Here is a 23,163-nt window from a genome sequence, read left to right as displayed (position 1 = left end):
GGCTTCACCCTGGTCGGAGCGGACCTCGATCTGACAGTCACAGGAAAATCGATCCTGGTAAGAGAGCGACTCTGTACCCCGGGAGCCCCGACATTGAACTGCTTTCTGTGTCACTGCGACCTTACTATCTGCCCCGTGAGTTCCCCCAATTGTTTGTTACCGTTGTGTACTGTTGATAATCACAAGTTTACTGGAGAACTGAGACCAAGTAGAGACTTTGGACAGGGTGGATATGGTATAATAAAGGCAGTTTATTCAGAGGTAAAGATATCTGGAATCGCGTGCACGGACTCGTTCGTCAAACTCTTAGGGAGCTATCTGAAGAGAGCCCCGAAAACATTGTGTGCTGACATTTTATACAATAAATGATGTAGGTTGAATCTAGTAGTTCTGATCTTCTGATTGGTCCTGATGAGTTGGGCGAGGTCCCCTCCACTGTTGCATTGGCTCTGAGTCGGGGTTCTCTGTCTTCAAATGTTCAGCCTAAAGAGAGGGGATTTTTGTGTGTGTGTGTGTGTGTGTTTAACAGTGATGATGTGTGTGTGTGTGTGTTTTAACAGTGATGATGTGAGTGTGTGTGTGTGTTATCAGTGATGATGTGTGTGTGTGTGTGTGTGTGTCCTCAGAGCAAGAACTTTCGTGAGTTGGAAGAACTGAGAGACCTATGGCGTGGGTGTTGTCCTTGGCCACCTGCTGACAAGGCTGACAAGATAGGACTCTTTTGTCCATTGTTATAGGATAGGAACAGCATTGATTGAAAACAAACGCCCAACACAAAATGGGTCATGCACAAGATTTTAGTCAGACCAAGCTATAACATTATATATTTACTACGACAGTACATTCAACCAAAAGCTAATATAACAAAGGCATCAGAGATTATTTATAATCTGTCACAGAAACTGGAATCCATCTCCCCAGATCAGTCAATAAATGCTTCTGGTATTGACTTATATGCTGCCCCTGTCTTCATGTTGTTGCTGGACATATCTTTTTTAAAATGTGTGTAGGTCACCTAAATCATCAGAAAAATTGCCCCTCCTGAGAATTTTTTCAGGAGCCGCCACTGGCTGGAGCGCAGACTACGGGTGGGTGCTGCTATGGTGACCAATGAGCTAAGATAAGGCGGGGATTTGCCTAGCAGTGATTTATAGATGGCCTGGAGCCAGTGGGTTTGACGACGAACATGTAGTGAGGACCAGCCAACAAGAGCGTACAGTCACAGTGGTGGGTAGTGTATGGGGCTTTGGAGACAAAACGGATGGCACTGTGATAGACTACATCCAATTTGCTGAGTAGAGTGTTGGAGGCTATTTTGTAAATGACATCGCCGAAGTCAAGGATCGGTAGGATAGTCAGTTTTACGAGGGCATGTTTGGCAGCATGAGTGAAGGAGGCTTTATTGCGAAATAGGAAGCCGATTCTAGATTTAACTTTGGATTGGAGATTCTTTATGTGAGTCTGGAAGTTGAATTTACAGTCTAACCAGACACCTAGGTATTTGTAGTTGTCCACATACTCTAGGTCAGACCCTTCGAGAGTGGTGATTCTAGTCGGGTGGAAAATTCGATTGAAAAGCATGCATTTAGTTTTACTAGTGTTTAAGAGCAGTTGGAGGCTACTGAAGGATTGTTGTATGGCATTGAAGCTCGTTTGGAGGTTTGTTAACACAGTGTCCAATGAAGGGCCAGATGTATACAAAATGGTGTCGTCTGCGTAGAGGTGGATCTGAGAGTCACCAGCAGCAAGAGCGACATCATTGATATACACAGAGAAAAGTGTCGGCCCAAGAATTGAACCCTGTGGCACCCCCCATAGAGACTGCCATAGGTCCAGACAACATGCCCTCCGATTTGACACACTGAACTCTATCTGAGAAGTAGTTGGTGAACCAGGCGAGGCAGTCATTTGAGAAACCAAGGCTATTTAGTCTGCCAATAAGAATGCGGTGGTTGACAGAGTCGAAAGCCTTGGCCAGGTCGATGAAGACGGCTGCACAGTACTGTCTATTATCAATCGCGGTTATAATATCGTTTAGGACCTTGAGCGTGGCTGAAGTGCACCCGTGACCAGCTCGGAAACCGGATTGCATAGCGGAGAAGGTACGGTGGTATTCGAAATCCACAGATGATCCAACAGATCCACAGATGATGCAATCTCTATCGCACTCCACACTGCCCTTTCCCACCTGGACAAGAGGAACACCTACGTGAGAATGCTATTCTGTCACGGTTTACTAAGCCAGAACCCAGAAGCAGACCAGGACAAGGTAAATTGAAACAAAGGTGAGTGTTTATTTAATAGATCCACGAGTGAGGCTGAATAATCCAGGGAACAGAGCGGGTGGCGTGGATGGGTTGTTGAGGGTGCAGTGGTAGGTCCAGTAATGGCTTTCGGCAGCCGCCGACCATCAGGCAGAGAGGTTGGGTGAAGGTTCCGGGTGAGTGACTGCAGATAGAACAAAACGGAGGTAAGTATACAGCAAGTCAAAAAGGTGCAAAACAATAAAACTAACGCTAGAAGTTCCAAGGCTGATACACGGACAAACATACTGTTCATGGCTAACGATCCGGCAGGGAATGGATGTTAGGACAGAGCCTAAGAAGGGTGATGATCAGGACCAGGTGTGCAGATTGCTGATGGGATGCAGGTGCGGAAATCAAGAGAGCTCCCGCCTAGCAACGTTGCCCGGCAACCAGGCAGGGAGCGTTCCAGAACCCTCGGGAAACTGGAGATCCCGAGCAGAAAAACTAATACCCAGACAGAAACCGACTCAGACTGCAGGGATCGTTACATATTCATTGACTACAGCTCAGCATTCAACACCATAGTGCCCTCTAAGCTCATCACTAAGCTAAGGATCCTGGGACTAAACACCTCCCTCTGCAACTGGATCCTGGACTTCCTGACGGGCCGCCCCCAGGTGGTAAGGGTAGGTAACAACACATCTGCCACACTGATCCTCAACACGGGGGCCCCTCAGATCGTGCTCAGTCCCCTCCTGTACTCTCCTGTTCACCCATGACTGCATGGCCAGGCACGAGACTCCAACACCATCATTAAGTTTGCCGACGACACAACAGTGGTAGGCCTGATCACGACTTGATGAGACAGCCTATAGGGAGGAGGTCAGAGATCTGGCCGTGTGGTGCCAGGACAACAACCTCTCCCTCAACGTGACCAAGACAAAGGAGATGATTGTGGACTACAGGAAAAAAAAGAGGACTGAGCACGCCCCCATTCTCACTCACGGGGCTGTAGTGGAACAGGTTGAGAGCTTCAAGTTCCTTGGTGTCCACATCACCAACGAACTATCATGGTCCAAACACACCAAGACAGTCGTGAAGAGGGCACGACAAAGCCTATTCCCCCTCAGGAGACTAAAAAGATTTGGCATGGGTCCTCAGATCCTCAAAAATTCTACAGCTGCACCATCGAGAGCATCCTGACTGGTTGCATCACCGCCTGGTATGGCAACTGCTTGGCCTCTGACCGCAAGGCACTACAGAGGGTAGTGCGTACGGCCCAGTACATCACTGGGGCAAAGCTCCCTGCCATCCAGGAACTCTATACCAGGCGGTGTCAGAGGAAGGCCCTCAAAATTGTCAAAGACTCCAGCCACCCTAGTCATAGACTGTTCTCTCTTGCTACCGACGACAAGCGGTACCCGGAGTGCCAAGTCTAGGTCCAAAAGACTTCTCAATAGCTTCTACCCCCAAGCCATAAGACTCCTGAACAGCTAATCATGGCTACCCGGACTATTTGCACTGCCCCCCACCCCATCCTTTTTACGCTGCTGCTACTCTGTTAAGTATTTATGCATAGTCACTTTAACTCTACCCACATGTACATATTACCTCAACTACCTCAACTAGCCTGGTGCCCCCGCACATTGACTCTACCACGTACCCCCCTGTATATATAGCCTCCCTACTGTCACTTTATTTTACTGTATATATAGCCTCCCTACTGTCACTTTATTTTACTTCTGCTCTTTTTTTCTCAACACTTTTTTTGTTGTTGTTTTATTCTTACTTTTTTTGTTTAAAATAAATGCACTGTTGGTTAAGGGCTGTAAGTAAGCATTTCACTGTAATGTCTGCACCTGTTGTATTCGGCGCATGTGACCAATAAAATTTGATTTGATTTGAAATGGTCGATGATCTATTTGTTAACTTGGCTTTCGAATACTTTCGAAAGGCAGGGCAGGATGGATATAGGTCTGTAGCAGTTTGGATCTAGAGTGTCACCCCCTTTGAAGAGGGGGATGACCGCGGCAGCTTTCCAATCTCTGGGGATCTCAGACGTTATGAAAGAGAGGTTGAACAGACTAGTAATAGGGGTAAGCGACAATTTCGCGGCTAGTTTTAGAAAGAAAGGGTCCAGATTGTCTAGCCCAGCTGATTTGTAGGGGTCCAGATTTTGCAGCGCTTTCAAAACATCAGCTGTCTGAATTTGTGTGAAGGAGAAGCGGGGGGGGGCATGGGCAAGTTGCAGCAGAGGGTGCAGAGTTGGTGGCAGGGTTAGTGGTAGCCAGATGGAAAGCATGGCCAGCTGTAGCAAAATGCTTGATGAAATTCTCGATTATTGTAGATTTATCGGTGGTGATAGTGTTTCCTAGCCTCAGTGCAGTGGGCAGCTGGGAGGAAGTGCTCTTATTCTCCATGGACTTTACAGTGTCCCAAAACTTTTGGAGTTAGTGCTACAGGATGCAAATTTCTGTTTGAAAAAGTTAGCCTTTGCTTTCCTGACTGCTTGTGTATATTGGTTCCTAACTTCCTGAAAAGTTGCATATCGCGGGGGGCTATTTGATGCTAATGCTGTACGCCACAGGATGTTTTTGTGCTGGTCAAGGGCAGTCAAGTCTGAGGAGAACCAGGGGGCTATATCGGTTCTTAGTTCTGTATTTTTGAATGGGGCATGCTTATTTAAGATTGAGAGGAAATTACTTTTAAGGAACAACCAGGCATCCTCTACTGACGGAATGAGATCTATATCCATCCAGGATACCTGGGCCAGGTCAATTAGGAAGGCCTCCTCGCTAAAGTGTTTTAGGGAGCGTTTGACAGTGATGAGGGGGTGGTCGTTTGACCGCGGACCCGTTACGGACGCAGGCAATAAGGCAGTGATCGCTGAGATCCTGGTTGAAGACAGCTGAGGTGTATTTAGAGGGTATGTTAGTCAGGATGATATCTATGAGGGTACCCATGTTTACGGATTTAGGGTTGTACCTGGTAGGTTCGTTGATAATTTTGCGTGAGGTTGAGGGCATCTAGCTTGGATTGTAGGATGGCTGGGGTATTAAGCATATCCCAATTTAGGTCACCAAGCAGTACAAACTCTGAGGATAAATGGGGGACAATCAATTCACATATGGTGTCCAGGGCACAGCTGGGGGCTGAGGGGGTCTGTAGCAAAGCGGCAACAGTGAGAGACTTATTTCTGGAAGGTGGATTTTTTAGAAGTAGAAGCTCAAACTGTTTGGGCACAGACCTGGATAGTATGATAGAGCTCTGCAGGCTATCTCTACAGTAGATTGCAACTCCACCCCCTTTGGCAGTTCTATCTAGACGGAAAATGTTATAGTTGGGGATGGAAATTTCAGAATTTTTGGTGGCCTTCCTGAGCCAGGATTCAGACACTGCTAGAACATCAGGGTTGGCAGAGTGTGCTAACGCAGTGAATAACTCAAACTTAGGAAGTAGACTTCTGATATTTATGTGCAAGAAACCAAGACTTTTGCGATTACAGAAGTCATCAAATGATAGCGCCTGGGGAGTATGAGTGATACTGAGGGCTGCAGGGCCTGGGTTAGCCTCTACATCACCAGAGGAACAGAGGAGGACTAGAATAAGGATACGGCTAAAGGCTTTAAGAACTGGTCTTCTAGTGCGTTGGGTACATAGAATAAAGGGGGCAGATTTCCGGGTGTTATAGAAAAGATTCAGGGGCATTATGTACAGACAAGGATATGGAAGGATATGAGTAAAGTGGAGGTAAACCTAAGCGTTGGGTAACAATGAAATAGATAGCATCGCTGGAGGCATCAATTGAGTCGGTCTCCGCGTGTATAGGGGGAGGGGCAAAGGAGCTATCTAAGGCAGGTTTAGCTAGGCTGGGGGTCTACAGTGATATAGTACAATTAGAAATAACCCGAAACAACAATAAACTAACCATGTTTGGGCTGAGGCTAAACATAAACAGGATGTAGTACCGTAAAAGGAACAGTCCAGCAGATATCAGCTGTATAGCTGAGTTATCATAAGGTCCGGTGGTGAAGCACTAGTAAGAGGCCACGGCTAGCGGGCCAGGGCTAGCAGATGGATGGAATCTTCCTGGTTAACGTCGTAACCACATCAGACGATTTCGTCGGCAGACCAGTCGTGTAGGATCGGCGGGGCTCCGTGTCAACACTAGGTGGTCCCGTCCGGTTGACAGAGAGGTAGATAGCCGGGAGATGGGCCTAGCTCAGGATGATTAGCCAGACCACAGCGTCCGTTTTGTTGTAGCTAGCTGGTAGCGACGAATCCGGAGTTAAAGGTCCAGTGATTCAGTGATTCTGGCGGAAAAACTGATATGTTCTGGGTCGATAACGCGCTTGTGCAGACTGGCCGAATATCCGGTGATCAATGTCCAGTGATTAAAATTAATCCCGCAGAAAAAAAATCCAATGTTCTGGGTGAAACACCGCTTAGCTGTGGCTAATAGCAAGTAGCTAGTTAGCTGGCTAGCTAGTTTCAACTGGAGATTCTAGATTCTAGATAAAGGTAAGTCAATAATAGAATCCGTTCCACATTGAGTGAGGCGGGTTGCAGGAAAGTATATCTTGTAGAAGGATGAAAAGTCTGATAGGGAAATATGTACGAAAAATAGGGTATTTACAGGCTATTTACAGACATTTACAGACATACGATAAAAACACAACTGCACTACTCCGCCATCTTGGATTGGATATTGGATATACACACACACACATGATAACATACACACTATACACACATGTACACATGGATTTTGTGTTGTAGATATGTGGTAGTAGAGTAGGGGCCTGAGGGCACACACTTAATATGTTGTGAATGTATTGTAATGTTTTTAAAAGTGTGTAACTGCCTTACATTTTGCTGGACCCCAGGAAGAGTAGCTGCTGCCTTGGCAGGAACTAATGGGGATCCATAATAAACCCCAGGAAGAGTAGCTGCTGCCTTGGCAGGAACTAATGGGGATCCATAATAAACCCCAAGGAAGAGTAGCTGCTGCCTTGGCAGAAACTAATGGGGATCCATAATAAACCCCAGGAAGAGTAGCTGCTGCCTTGGCAGGAACTAATGGGGATCCATAATAAACCCCAGGAAGAGTAGCTGCTGCCTTGGCAGGAACTAATGGGGATCCTTAATAAACCCCAGGAAGAGTAGCTGCTGCCTCGGCAGGAACTAATGGGGATCCATAATAAACCCCAGGAAGAGTAGCTGCTGCCTTGGCAGGAACTAATGGGGATCCATAATAAACCCCAGGAAGAGTAGCTGCTGCCTTGGCAGGAACTAATAGGGATCCATAATAAACCCCAGGAAGAGTAGCTGCTGCCTTGGCAGGAACTAATGGGGATCCATAATAAACCCAAGGAAGAGTAGCTGCTGCCTTGGCAGGACCTAATGGGGTTCCTTAATAAACCCCAGGAAGAGTAGCTGCTGCCTCGGCAGGAACTAATGGGGATCCTTAATAAACCCCAGGAAGAGTAGCTGCTGCCTCGGCAGGAACTAATGGGGATCCATAATAAACCCCAGGAAGAGTAGCTGCTGCCTCGGCAGAAACTAATGGGGATCCATAATAAACCCCAGGAAGAGTAGCTGCTGCCTTGGCAGGAACTAATGGGGATCCATAATAAACCCCAGGAAGAGTAGCTGCTGCCTTGGCAGGAACTAATGGGGATCCATAATAAACCCCCAGGAAGAGTAGCCGCTGCCTTGGCAGGAACTAATGGGGATCCATAATAAACCCCAGGAAGAGTAGCTGCTGCCTTGGCAGGAACTAATGGGGATCCATAATAAACCCCAGGAAGAGTAGCTGCTGCCTTGGCAGGAACTAATGGGGATCCATAATAAACCCCAGGAAGAGTAGCTGCTGCCTTGTCAGGAACTAATGGGGATCCATAATAAACCCCAGGAAGAGTAGCTGCTGCCTTGGCAGGAACTAATGGGATCCTTAATAAACCCCAGGAAGAGTAGCTGCTGCCTCGGCAGGAACTAATGGGGATCCACAATAAACCCCAGGAAGAGTAGCTGCTGCCTTGGCAGGAACTAATGGGGATCCATAATAAACCCCAGGAAGAGTAGCTGCTGCCTTGGCAGGAACTAATAGGGATCCATAATAAACCCCAGGAAGAGTAGCTGCTCCTTGGCAGGAACTCAATGGGGATCCATAATAAACCCAAGGAAGAGTAGCTGCTGCCTTGGCAGGACCTAATGGGGGATCCTTAATAAACCCCAGGAAGAGTAGCTGCTGCCTCGGCAGGGAACTAATGGGGATCCTTAATAAACCCCAGGAAGAGTAGCTGCTGCCTCGGCAGGAACTAATGGGGATCCATAATAAACCCCAGGAAGAGTAGCTGCTGCCTCGGCAGAAACTAATGGGGATCCATAATAAACCCCAGGAAGAGTAGCTGCTGCCTTGGCAGGAAACTAATGGGGATCCATAATAAACCCCAGGAAGAGTAGCTGCTGCCTTGGCAGGAACTAATGGGGATCCATAATAAACCCCAGGAAGAGTAGCCGCTGCCTTGGCAGGAACTAATGGGGATCCATAATAAACCCCAGGAAGAGTAGCTGCTGCCTTGGCAGGAACTAATGGGGATCCACAATAAACCCCAGGAAGAGTAGCTGCTGCCTTGGCAGGAACTAATGGGGATCCATAATAAACCCCAGGAAGAGTAGCTGCTGCCTTGGCAGGAACTAATGGGGATCCATAATAAACCCCAGGAAGAGTAGCTGCTGCCTTGGCAGGAACTAATGGGGATCCATAATAAATACAAATAGGGCCTCCACCTGGACAACACACACACACACTAGAGAACAATATATTTAATCATATTCATAGTTCAGTTATTTCAGTTTATCTATCCTATCAAATCCTCTGTTAAAGCCTTATTATATTCACACAAATACAATCTATTAAATTGTAATACTGTGTCCCTTGATGAATTTGCTCCAAGCGTTCCTTCCAATAAATCACAAGCAGGTACCTGATTCCACTTGGATTGATATTTGATGGGATCAGGTGTGTGTCTGAGTTGATTGCAAGTTTTAAATGAGTTAACACAGAATCCTCCATAATACAATATTTATTATTTATCAAGTACGTGATTTATATGTACTTTCTCCCCGACGTGTTAGAACGCTTTCAAAAATCGTTGATACCGTAAATGTTTCTAGTCCGATGACTGACAATGGACCAATGGAATGCTCAGGTTGCCAGATAAGTTTATTTCTTGAATTATTCTAGATGGAAACGTTGTCCCACTACAAAATCATAAACAAATGTTTCATTTTATTTTGTTGATATCTGTTGACAGTTTGGAGACCTGTAGTTTGTAGGACACCTTAGATTTGAACCTTCTTCTTCGATGAGGTGTAACGGGTTGGCATCCAATTTGCTGCATTACCGCCGCCTACTAGACTGGTGCACTCCCTTTATATTTTGCTTGAAAAATAAAATAAAGAAATACCCTACCATCTAACACTAAACTCACAAATTCAAAAATATTATTAATAATTAACACCACCCTACTCCACTATTTAAATATACTCACTCCTACCTCATGCCCTCAACCTGAAATCACCACTCAACACACCCTGTAACTCTTCTGATGTCAAGTCTCGCACACCCAAATATCTCTCTGCAGCTGCCACCACAACCTCAATTTTATTATAATAATTTTCTTCGATTTACGTTCCATCCCTGCAGTACAAATAATAACCATTGCTATAAATGCTAAAAATCCAATCTTACTGAAACATACAGCTGTGGAAAAAATTAAGAGACGCACTGCAAAATTATACGTTTCTCTGGTTTTACTATTTATAGGTATGTGTTTCGGTAAAATTAAAAATGTTGTTTTATTCTATAAACTACTGACAACATTTCTACCAAATTCCAAATAAAAATATTGTCATTTAGAGCATTTCTTTGCAGAAAATGACAACTGGTCAAAATAACAAAAAAGATGCAGTGTTGTCAGTCCTCGAATAATGCAAAGAAAATAAGTTCATGTTCATTTTTAAACAACACAATACTAATGTTTTAACTTAGGAAGAGTTCAGAAATCAATATTTGGTGGAATAACCCTGATTTTCAATCACAGCTTTCATGCGTCTTGGCATGCTCTCCACCAGTCTTTCACATTGATGTTGGGTGACTTTATGCCACTCCTGACGCAAATATTCAGAGATTGGGCTGGCCATGACAGGGTCTTGATCTGGTGGTCCTCCATCCACACCTTGATTGACCTGGCTGTGTGGCATGGCGATTGCCCTTCTGGAAAAACCAATCCTCAGAGTTGGGGAACAATGTCAGAGCAAAAGGAAGCAAGTTTTCTTCCAGGACAACCTTGTACGTCGCTTGATTCATGCATCCTTCACAGAGACAAATCTGCCCGATTCCAGCTCTTGCTGAAGCACCCCCAGATCATCACCGATCCTCCACCAAATTTCACAGTGGGTGCGAGACACTGTGGCTTGTAGGCCTCTCCAGGTCTCCGTCTAACCATTAGACGACCAGGTGTTGGGCAAAGCTGAAAATTGGACTCATCAGAGAGATGACCTTACTCCAGTCCTCTACGGTCCAATCCTTATGGTCTTTTGCAAACCTCAGCCTGGCTCTTCTTTTGCTTCTGATTGATGAAGGGCTTTTTTCTAGCTTTGCACGACTTCGGCCCTGCCCCTAGGAGCCTGTTTCAACCGTCCTCGCCGTGCACTTCACCCCAGCTGCCGTTTGCTATTCTTTCTGTAGGTCACTTGATGTCATCCTACGGTTGTTGCGTGACATTCGAATGAGTTGGCGGTCATCCGGGTCAGTAGAGAGTCGTTTTCGCCCTCTGCCGGTCTGTAGCTTTGTTGTCCCCAATGTCTGCTGCTTGACCTTGTTCTTATGAACCAGGTAAAGCCAGAATTGAACCCTTATTTTCCTCACTCAAAACTTTCCTTTTCAACTCTTTTGGCATGGTCAATAGTTATTTTTTGATTAATATTACTTTTGAGGTACTATTAGCACTGTTTTTGCCATCCAGCTGGTCCTATTGCAAGAGGATAGTGATGACCACAGCAGTGGTTTTTATACTTTTCCTCGTTAAATAAGATTTAAGTTCAGGTGATCACCTAATCAGTACCTAATTCAGTAGAATGAGGTGTGCCTGTGTTGGAATTCAACAGACACTGGAATGGAATGGCTGTCATACATGTAGAGATGCTGATTTGAGAAGAATGTGCACCCCCCTCCCCTCCCTGTTGGCCAATCCCTCTACTACTCTCCCCCTCTACTACTCCCCTCCTCCTCTACTACTCCCCCCTCTACTCCTCCCTCTACTACTCCCCCTCTACTACTCCCCCTCTACTACTCCCCCTCTACTACTCCCCCTCTACTACTCCCCCTCTACTACTCCCACCCTCTACTACTCCCCCCTCTATTACTCCCCCTCTACTACTCCCCCTCTACTACTCCCCCCCACTCTATACCCCTACTACTCCCCCCCTCTACTACTCCCCCCTCTACTACCCCCTCTACTCTCCCCCTACTCCCCCCCCTCTACTACTCCCCCTCTACTACTCCCCCTCTACTGCTCCTCTCTCCCCCCCTCTACTACTCCCCCCTCTACTCTCCCCCCTCTACTATTCCCCTCTACTACTCCCCCTCTACTATACCCCCTCTACTACTCCCCCTACCTACTCCCCCTCTACTACTCCCCCCTCTACTACTCCCCCTCTCTACTACCCCCCTCTACTACTCCCCCTCCTCCTGTTGGCCAATCCCTCTACTACTCTCCCTCTCTACTCTCCCCCTCTACTCTCCCCCCTCTACTCCACTCCCCCTCTACTACTCCCCCCCTCTACTACTCCCCCCCTACTCTACCCCCCCTCTACTACCTCTACTACTCCCCCTCTACTACTCCCCCTCTGTCCTACTACTCCCCCTCTCTCTCTCCCCCTCTACTACTCTTGCTCTACTCCCTCTACTACCCCCTACTACCTCCCCCTACTACTCCCCCCTCTCTACTCCCCCCTCTACTCTCCCCACTCCCCCTCTACTACTCCCCCCTCTACTACTCCCCCCACCTCTCTCTTCCTCTACTACTATTTTCCTCACTCAAAACTTTTTTTCCTTTTCAACTCTTTTGGCATGGTCAATAGTTATTTTTGATTAATATTACTTTTGAGGTACTATTAGTTTCACTGTTTTTGCCATCCAGCTACTACCTATTGCAAGAGGATAGTGATGACCACAGCAGTGGTTTTTATACTTTTCCTCGATTAAATAAGATTTAAGTTCAGGTGATCACCTAATCAGTACCTAATTCAGTAGAATGAGGTGTGCCTGTGTTGGAATTCAACAGACACTGGAGATGGAATGGCTGTCATATCCATGTAGAGATGCTGATTTTGAGAAGAATGTGCACCCCCCCCCCCTGTTGGCCAATCCCTCTACTACCTCCCCACTCCCCCCTCTACTACTCCCCCCCTCTACTACTCCCCCTCTCTACTACTCCCCCCCTCTACTACTCCCCCTCTACTACTCCCTACTATACCTCTACTATCCTCCTCTCTATTCTACTTCCCCCCCTCTACTACTCCCCCCTCTACTACTCCCCCTCTACTACTCCTCTACTACCTTCCCCTCTCTACTCCCCCCTCTACTACTCCCCCTCTACTCCCCCTCTACTACTCCCCCTCTGCCATCCCTCCCTACTACTCCCCCACTCTACTACTCCCCCCTCTACTACTCCCTCTCTACTCCCCCTCTACTACTCCCCTCTACTACTCCCCCTCTACTACTCCCCCCCTCTACTACTCCCTCTGCTACTCCTCTCTACTACTCCTACTACCCCTCTCTCTACTCCCCCCTCTACTACTCCCCCCCTCTACTACCCCCCTCTACTACTCCCCCCTCTACTACTCCCCCTCTACTACTCTCCCCCTCTACTACTCCCCCTCTACTACTCCTCTACTACTCCCCTCTATCCCCCCTCTACTACTCCCTCTCACTACTCCTCTCTACTACTCCCCCTCTACTACTCCCCCTCTACTACTCCCCCTCCCCTCCCTGTTGGCCAATCCTCTACTCCCCCTCTACTACCTCCCCCTCTCTCTCCCCCTCTACTACTCCCCTCTCTTCCCTCTACTATCTCCCTACTACTCCCCCCTCTACTACTCCCCCTCTACTACTCCCCCCTCTACTACTCCTCCCTCTACTACTCCCCCCCTCTACTACTCCCCCCTCCTACTCCCCCTCTGCTCCCACCCTCTCTACTCACCTCTACTACTCCCCCTCTACTCTCCCCCTACTACTCCTCTACTCTACTTCCCACTACTACTTCCCCCTCTACTACTCCCCCACTCTACTACTCCCCCCTCTACTCCCCCTCTACTACTCCCCCTCTACTACTCCCTCTCTCCTCTGCTCCCCCCTCTACTACTCCCCCTCCCCCCTTGACCCATCTTTCCTCTACTTTCTTCCCTGCCTCAGCATATGACAACTTCTGCACTACTAACCCTGGAAACCTCAACCTGCCTGTCTCGCACTGGACATGTCTCCGATCCCCAGCCCCATGGCCACCCCTATAATTAGCACATCCCACTACTTTCCCCAATGATGCACATCCCTTAGTCTCCTGCCCTTCTGGACACCTTGGAACCTCCATCCTACTGCTGCCACACGCCCATGAGGTTGTGGGCAGATCTCTAGAGTTGAACCAAAGCAAAGATTGTCTATTATATTGACAAGATAGTCGATTGACTGCTCTAACAATGAAAATATATGTCCCCAAAGATGGAAGGCAGGTGGGAGGAGGCAAGATCTGGTGGGACCATTCTAGCCAATGAGAGGGCAGATACGTGTCAACAACAGGCCATAGAGAGAGATCGTGACATATTTCGGCCTGAGTAAAACTTCTCACTTTGCCTCTTCCTCTCTGACCAAAGCAACTGTAGAAACTCAGTTTCCCGTCCTTATCTGGCAACCCTCATGCCTCCTTATCTGGCAACCCTCATGCCTTCTCTATCAGAGGGTCGTCACTAGTTAACACAGCCACAAAGTCATAACCCCCCTCCCCCGCCTATTTCTACAATGTATCTTCTTAAAATCTGATTTTAAAACAAACACTGCTAACCGTATACCTAACCTTAAATGAAGACTTTTTTTTTATCATGATTTTTTACGATTTTGCTTTTGTGGCTGTCTTATCTAGCGGAAACCCCACCAGAGTGGTTCTCCATCCTGGCATTTGCCTCCATCCTGGTCTCTCCGAAGTGCCCGGACCAAAAACAGGAAGTAAGTAACAAAATCAAACGTATAATTCAGTTTCTGCTTGGGGCTCGATGTGGTAAAAGGATAGAGCCAATGAAACGAGCTGCAACATAAAACACAACGCAGAATAAAACGCTGAAATGTCGACCCTACGCGTAGACACCAAGATCTGCAATTTCTGAACTAACATGGCGTCGGAGACTTTTCGTCTTCTTTCATCGGCTATGCAAGCTAGTTACATTATGTGCTATGGCTAACGTTAACTTCACCAGCACAGGGCCTCCAACCCTAAAAGCCTGGCTGTGTAAAATATGTATACGTTGCTGCTACTGTTTTATCTATCCTGTTGCCTAGTCACTTTACACCTACCTGTATGTACATATCTACCTCAACTGTTACTATTTATTATCTATCCTGTTGCCTAGTCACTTTACACCTACCTGTATGTACATATCTACCTCAATAACCTCGTACCCCTGCACATTGACTCGGTACTGGTACCCCGTGTATATGGCCAAGTTATCGTTGTTCATTGTGTATTTATTCCTCATTATTTATCCATATTTTTCTCTGCATTGTTGGGAAGGGCCCGTAAGCGTTTCACTGTTAGTCTACACCTGTTGTTTACGAAGCATGTGACAAATAAAAGTTGATTTGATGTTGCCGTTATTTGCAACCTGCCACTATTTTGACCTCGACACAGCTGTAAAAGCCTTACTTAAAGAACGGCTAGCTAGCTAAATAATTCGTGTTTTAGCCTGTGCGGTATTAGCTAGCAGGTAGCTAGTGCTACTACACGACTGCGGTGCATCTCATTCCTATTAGTTAGTTGGCTTCCTTCACTCGTCTCCTCCTGTCATGCACTGATCAGGGGCTAAACAAGCAACCCTACATGATATCCACAGGCTCAGCTACCCTACATGATATCCACAGGCTCAGCTACCCTACATGATATCCACAGGCTCAGCTACCCTACATGATATTCACAGGCTCAGCTAGCTACATGATATCCACAGGCTCAGCTAGCTACATGATATTCACAGGCTCAGCTACCCTACATGATATTCACAGGCTCAGCTAGCTACATGATATCCACAGGCTCAGCTAGCTACATGATATCCACAGGCTCAGCTAGCTACATGATATTCACAGGCTCAGCTACCCTACATGATATCCACAGGCTCAGCTACCCTACATGATATCCACAGGCTCAGCTACCCTACATGATATCCACAGGCTCAGCTAGCTACATGATATTCACAGGCTCAGCTAGCTACATGATATCCACAGGCTCAGCTAGCTACATGATATTCACAGGCTCAGCTAGCTACATGATATCCACAGGCTCAGCTAGCTACATGGTATTCACAGGCTCAGCTACCCCTACATGATATACCACAGCTCAGCTACCCTACATGATATCCACAGGCTCAGCTAGCTACATGATATTCACAGTGCTCAGCTAGCTACATGGATATCCAAGGCTCAGCTAATACATGATATTCACAGGCTCAGCTAGCTAACATGATATCCACAGGCTCAGCTAGCTACATGATATCCACAGGCTCAGCTAGCTACATGATATTCACAGGCCCAGCTACCTACATGATATCCACAGGCTCAGCTAGCTACATGATATCCACAGGCTCAGCTAGCTACATGGTATTCACAGGCTCAGCTAGCTACATGATATTCACAGCTAGATACATGCTATTCATAGCTACCCTACATGGTATTCACAACTAGCTACATGATATTAACAGCTTCCCTACATGATATTCACAGGCACCCTACATTATATTCACAGACTCAGCTAGCTACATGATATTCACAGACTCAGCTAGCTACATGATATTCACAGGCTCAGCTAGCTACATGGTATTCACAGGCTCAGCTAGCTACATGGTATTCACAGGCTCAGCTACCTACATGATATTCACAGGCTCAGCTACCTACATGATATCCACAGGCTCAGCTAGCTACATGATATCCACAGGCTCAGCTAGCTACATGATATCCACAGGCTCAGCTAGCTACATGGTATTCACAGGCTCAGCTACCTACATGATATTCACAGGCTCAGCTACCTACATGATATCCACAGGCTCAGCTAGCTACATGATATTCACAGGCTCAGCTAGCTAAGCATTATATTCACAGGCTCAGCTGCTACATGATATTCACAGGCTCAGCTAGCTACATGATATTCACAGGCTCAGCTAGCTACATGATATTCACAGGCTCAGCTAGCTACATGATATTCACAGGCTCAGCTAGCTACATGATATTCACAGGCCCAGCTACCTACATGATATCCACAGGCTCAGCTAGCTACATGGTATTCACAGCTAGTTATATTTGACTCAGTTGAGAGATTCACTGATCCAGATCCTGGTCCTCTTTTTGTCCTATTTGCTTGTGTCCTATTTCCTTGTTGTACTGCCCATCTAAATGTGATAAATTATTATAAATGGCATCTTTCTTGACACGCTATCAGTGTAGTTGAAGTGTGTGTGTGTTTCAGGATGAGCACAGGGAGACGAGGACTCAGTGACCCTGGAGTCATCGTCAAAACTCTGTCACGCTCACCCAGGACAGTGACGGCGTTAATCATACTACACTGTCCTACACGCACGGTACACACACACACACATTATCTTCACACACACACACACACACACACACACACACACACACACACACTATTATCTTCCACATTGTATACACACACACACACACACACACACACACACACACATTATCTTCTACTGTAACACACACATTATCTTCCCTTAACACACACACACACACACACACACACACACACACACACACACACACACACACACACACATTATCTTCTACACGGTAACACACACACACATTATCTTCCATACAGTAACACACACATTGGCCGTGTTCGAGAGAATCAAAACCGTGATGTATCATGGGTAAATTGACTGACTGACTGATGTACAAATAATATTGAGTAGCTATTTATGATGCAGGGCAGTTCATTATGATGCAGGGTGATTAGTTATGATGCAGGGTGATTAGTTATGATGCAGGGTGGTTAGTTATGATGCAGGGTGGTTAGTTATGATGCAGGGTGGTTAGTTATGATGCAGGGTGATTAGTTATGATGCAGGGTGATTAGTTATGATGCAGGGTGGTTAGTTATGATGCAGGGTGATTAGTTATGATGCAGGGTGGTTAAGTTGTGATGCAGGGTGATTAGTTAGTGATGCAGGGTGATTAGTTATGATGCAGGGTGATTAGTTATGATGCAGGGTGGTTTAGTTATGATGCAGGGTGTGTTAGTTATGATGCAGGGTGATTAGTTATAGATGCAGGGTGATTTTCTGATGCAGGGTGGTTGGTGCCAGTGCGGGGTGGTTAGTTATGATGCGGGTGATTAGTTATGATGCAGGGTGATTAGTTATGATGCGGGGTGATTAGTTATGTGCAGGGTGGTTAGTTTGCGGCGATGCAGGGTGATTAGTTATGATGCAGGGTGATTGGTTATGATGCAGGGTGGTTAGTTATGATGCCGGTGATTAGTTATGATGCAGGGTGGTTATTATGATGCAGGGGTGATTAGTTATGATGCAGGGTGTTAGTTATGATGCAGGGTGATTAGTTGTGATGCGGGTGATTGGTTATGATGCAGGGTATGTTAGTTATGATGCAGATGGTTAGTTATGATGCAGGGTGGTTAGTTATGATGCAGGGTGATTGTGTTATGATGCAGGGCTGATTAGTTATGATGCAGGGTGGTTAGTTATGATGCAGGGTGATTGGTTATGATGCAGGTGGTTAGTTATGATGCAGGGTGATTAGTTTATGATGGCAGGGTGATTAGTTATGATGAGGGTGATTAGTTATGATTCAGGGCAGTTCATTTATGATACAGGGTGGTTAGTTGTGATGCAGGGTGGTTAGTTATGATCGCAGGGTGGTTGGTTATGATGCAGGGGTGGTTAGTTATGATGCAGGGTGGTTAGTTATGATGCAGGGGTGATTAGTTATGATGCAGGGGTGGTTAGTTATGATGCAGGGTGGTTAGTTATGATGCAGGGTGATTAGTTATGATGCAGGGTGATTAGTTATGATGCAGGGTGATTAGTTATGATGCAGGGTGATTAGTTATGATGCAGGGTGGTTAGTTATGATGCAGGGTGATTAGTTATGATGCAGGGTGGTTATGATGCAGGGTGATTAGTTATGATGCAGGGTGATTAGTTATGATGCAGGGCAGTTCATTATGATACAGGGTGGTTAGTTATGATGCAGGGTAGTTAGTTATGATGCAGGGTGGTTAGTTATGATGCAGGGTGGTTAGTTATGATGCAGGGTGGTTAGTTATGATGCAGGGTGGTTAGTTATGATGCAGGGTGGTTAGTTATGATGCAGGGTGGTTAGTTATGATGCAGGGTGGTTAGTTATGATGCAGGGTGGTTAGTTTTGATGCAGGGTGGTTAGTTATGATGCAGGGTGATTAGTTATGATGCAGGGTGGTTAGTTATGATGCAGGGTGGTTAGTTATGATGCAGGGTGATTTGTAGATCAGTCAGTCTTGACTCACCTTTAAAGTCGGCTTCAATGTCGAACGCACCCATTGTCTTCCACATGGGAACATACACGCGTTGATGTTGGGTATACACTGAGGATACCAAACATTAGGAACCCCTTCCTAATGTTGAGTTGCACCCCCTTACTTTTGCCCTCAGAACAGCCTTAATTCGTCGGGGCATGGACTCTACAAGGTGTCGAAAGCGTTCCACAGGGATGCTGGCCCATGTTGACTCCAATGCTTCCCACAGTTGTGTCAAGTTGGCTGGATGTCCTTTGGGTGGTGGACCATTCTTGATACACAAGGGAAACTGTTGGGTGTGAAAAACCCAGCAGCGTTGCAGTTCTTGACACAAACCGGTGCACCTGGCACCTACTACATACCCCGTTCAAAGGCACTTAAATATTTTGTCTTGCCCGTTCACCCTCTGAATGGCTCACACACAATCCATGTCTCAAGGCTTAAACATCCTTCTTTAACCTGTCTCCTCCCCTTCATCTACACTGATTGAAGTGGATTTAACAGGTGACATCAATAAGGGATCATATCTTTCACCTGGATTCACCTGGTCAGTCTGTCATGGAAAGAGCAGGTGTTCCTAATGTTTTGTACACTCAGTGTATGTCACATAACTCCTTTCAGATGACTGTGTGTGTGTGTGTGTGTGTGTGTGTGTGTGTGTGTGTGTGCGCAGATGAGGACTCGGAGCCGATCCAGAAGAGACTGTGTCTGACCAATGAGGAACAGACAGAGACAGACTCCGCCCCTCAGTTCTCCGTGGTCACCCTCCCCAGTGAGTTACACACATACACAGAAACATGCACACACTGCCCTGCCTGTTGTGGTTGGCTGACAGGGTGTGATGTCCTATAGTGTCAGAGGGAGACGAGAGCTTCGAGGTCACGATGACCGCCACCGCCGACAGTGACATCACAGAAGAGGGCGTGGCCCAGATACAGGTACCTGACAGACGCCTCCCACGACTCCTCTCTTCTCTACTCCTCTCTACTCTTCTCCTCTCTTCTCCTCTCCTCTCTTCTCCTCTCTTCTCTACTCCTCTCTTCTCTACTCCTCTCTTCTCTCCTCTTCTCCTCTCTTCTCTACTCCTCTCCTCTCTTCTCTACTCCTCTCTTCTCCTCTCTTCTCTTCTCTTCTCTTCTCTTCTCCTCTCTCCTCTTCTCCTCTTCTCCTCTCTTCTCTCCTTCCTCTCTTCTCTACAACTCCTCTCTTCTCTCTTCTCTTCTCTCTATCTTCTTCTCCTCTCTTCTCTTTCCTCTCTCTTCTCTCTCTTCTCTACTCTTCTCCTCTCTTCTCTACTCCTCTCTTCTCTACTCTTCTCCTCTCTTCTCTACTCCTCTCCTCTCTCCTCTCTTCTCTACTCCTCTCTTTTCCTCTCTTCTCTTCTCCTCTCTTCTCTTCTCCTCTCTCCTCTTCTCCTCTCTTCTCCTCTCTTCTCTACTCCTCTCCTCTCTCCTCTCCTCTCTTCTCCTCTCTTCTCTTCTCCTCTCTTCTCTTCTCTTCTCCTCTCTCCTCTTCTCCTCTCTTCTCTACTCCTCTCTACTCCTCTCCTCTGCTCTCTTCTCTTCTCCTCTCTTCTCTACTCCTCTCTACTCCTCTCCTCTGCTCTCCTGTCCTCTTTATTTTTCTTTACTCTCTCTCTCTCTCTGTGTGTGTGTGTGTGTGTGTGTGTGTGGTGTGTAGATCCTGCAGAGTGAGGATCCTCAGAACAGTGAAGAGATGTCTCCTGTCAGCCAGGCCTGGTTCACCACCAAGGAGGACAAAGATACACTGGTTAACAAAGGTACTTACACACACACACACACACTTACACTTACACTTACACACACACACACACACACACACACACACACACACACACACACACTTCACACACACACACACACACTTACACACACTTACATACACTGATTACACATACACATACACACACATACACATCACACACACACACACACACACACACACATGCACACACACACACACACACATACACACACACACACACATACTACACACACACACTTACGCATTACACACACACACACACACACACACACTTACACACACACACACTTACACACACACACACACACACACACACACACATATACACACACACACAATGCACATTGAGCTAGCTACATATATTTGTAGTTGGTTTACGCAGGCTGTGATTGGTCAGTGGGCTAACAGAGGCTGTGATTGGTTGTTTGTCTCAGGTCATAAGTGGAAACAAGGCATGTGGTCTAAAGAGGAGATCGACCTTCTGATGAGCAACATCCAACAATATGTGAAGGTGCAACACACACACACACACACACACACACACACACACACACACACACACACACACACACACACACACACACACACACACACACACACACACACACGGTTAAGAGTTACCATCAGGTGACTTGTGTTAGGGAGTCTGTACTGCTTTGGACAAGTGTGTTTCTGTGTGCACGTTCATGTGTGTGCACGTTCGTGTGTGTGTGTATCAAATCAAATGTTATTGGTTACATGAACATGTTTAGCAGATGTTATTGCAGGTGTAGTGAAATGCTTGTCTTTCTAGCTCCAACAGTGCAGTAATATCTAACAATACACAACATATACCCAATACACAACATATACCCAATACACAACATATACCCAATACACAACATATACCCAATACACAACATATACCCAATACACAACATATACCCAATACACAACATATACCCAATACACAACATATACCCAATACACAACATATACCCAATACACAACATATACCCAATACACAACATATGCCCATATACACAACATATACCCAATACACAACATATACCCAATACACAACATATACCCAATACACAACATATACCCAATACACAACATATACCCAATACACACAACATCTACCCAATACACAACATATACCCAATACACACAAATCTAAAAGTAAAATAATGGAATTAATATTAGGACGAGTATTAACTAAAATACAGTAGAATAGAATACAGTGTAATCCTATGAGATGAGTAAAGCAGTATGTAAACATTATTAAAGTGACTAGTGTTCCATTATTAAAGTGACTAGTGTTCCATTATTAAAGTGACCAGTGATTCCATGTCTATGTACAGTACTAGTCTAAAGTTTGGACACACCTACTCATTACAGGGTTTTTCTTTATTTTTACTATTTTCTACATTGTAGAATAATAGTGAAGACATCAAAACTATGAAATAACACATATGGAATCATGTAGTAACCAAAAAAGTGTTAAACAAATAAATGTTATATTTGAGATTCTTCAAAGTAGCCACCCTTTGCCTTGATGACAGCTTTGCACACTCTTGGCATTCTCTCAACCAGCTTCATGAGGTAGTCACCTGGAACGCATTTCAATTAACAGGTGTGCCTTGTTAAAAGTTAATTTGTGGAATTTCAACTGAGCCAATCAGTTGTGTTGTGACAAGGTAGGGGGGGTATACAGAAGATAGCTCTATTTGGTAAAAGACCAAGTCAATATTATGGCAAGAACAGCTCAAATAAGCAAAGAGAAACGACAGTCCGTCATTACTTTAAGACATGAAGGTCAGTCAATCCGTAAAATGTCAAGGACTTTGAAAGTTTCTTCAAGTGCAGTCGCAAAAACCATCAAGCGCTATGATGAAACTGGCTCTTATGAGGTCCGCCACAGGAAAGGAAGACCCAGAGTTACCTCTGCTGCAGAGGATAAATTCATTGGAGTTACCAGCCTCAGAAATTGCAGCCCAAATAAATGCTTCACAGAGTTCAAGTAACAGACACATCTCAACATCAACTGTTCAGAGGAGACTGCGTGAATCAGGCCTTCATGGTCGAATTGCTGCAAAGAAACCACTACTAAAGGACACCAATAAGAAGAAGAGACTTGTTTGGGCCAAGAAACACGAGCAATGGACATTAGACCGGTGGAAATCTGTCCTTTGGTCTGGAGTCCAAATTGGAGATTTTTGGTTCCAACCGCCGTGTCTTTATGAGACACGGTGTGGGTGAACGGATGATCTCCGCATGTGTGGTTCCCACCG

The 23,163-nt window shown here is 46.0% G+C and overlaps 1 protein-coding gene across 1 annotated transcript in view; it reads left to right on the top strand.

The window, feature by feature from the left end:
- Positions 1 to 23,163, top strand: part of LOC123485781 (cyclin-D-binding Myb-like transcription factor 1) — a 42,313-nt gene that overhangs the window by 18,070 nt on the left and 1,080 nt on the right. Inside the window, exons 2-5 of the mRNA XM_045216907.1 lie at positions 19,776 to 19,874; positions 19,955 to 20,040; positions 20,783 to 20,882; positions 21,322 to 21,398. Coding sequence (XP_045072842.1) covers positions 19,776 to 19,874; positions 19,955 to 20,040; positions 20,783 to 20,882; positions 21,322 to 21,398 — 362 coding nt within the window. The remainder of the gene's footprint in view (positions 1 to 19,775; positions 19,875 to 19,954; positions 20,041 to 20,782; positions 20,883 to 21,321; positions 21,399 to 23,163) is intronic.

The sequence above is a fragment of the Coregonus clupeaformis genome, unplaced genomic scaffold (genome assembly GCF_020615455.1).
Source record: "Coregonus clupeaformis isolate EN_2021a unplaced genomic scaffold, ASM2061545v1 scaf0848, whole genome shotgun sequence".
In the NCBI taxonomy this organism is placed as follows: Eukaryota; Metazoa; Chordata; class Actinopteri; order Salmoniformes; family Salmonidae; genus Coregonus; species Coregonus clupeaformis.
The sequence above is the reverse complement of the archived record's forward strand: the minus strand, read 5'-3'. Positions and strand labels throughout refer to the sequence as shown.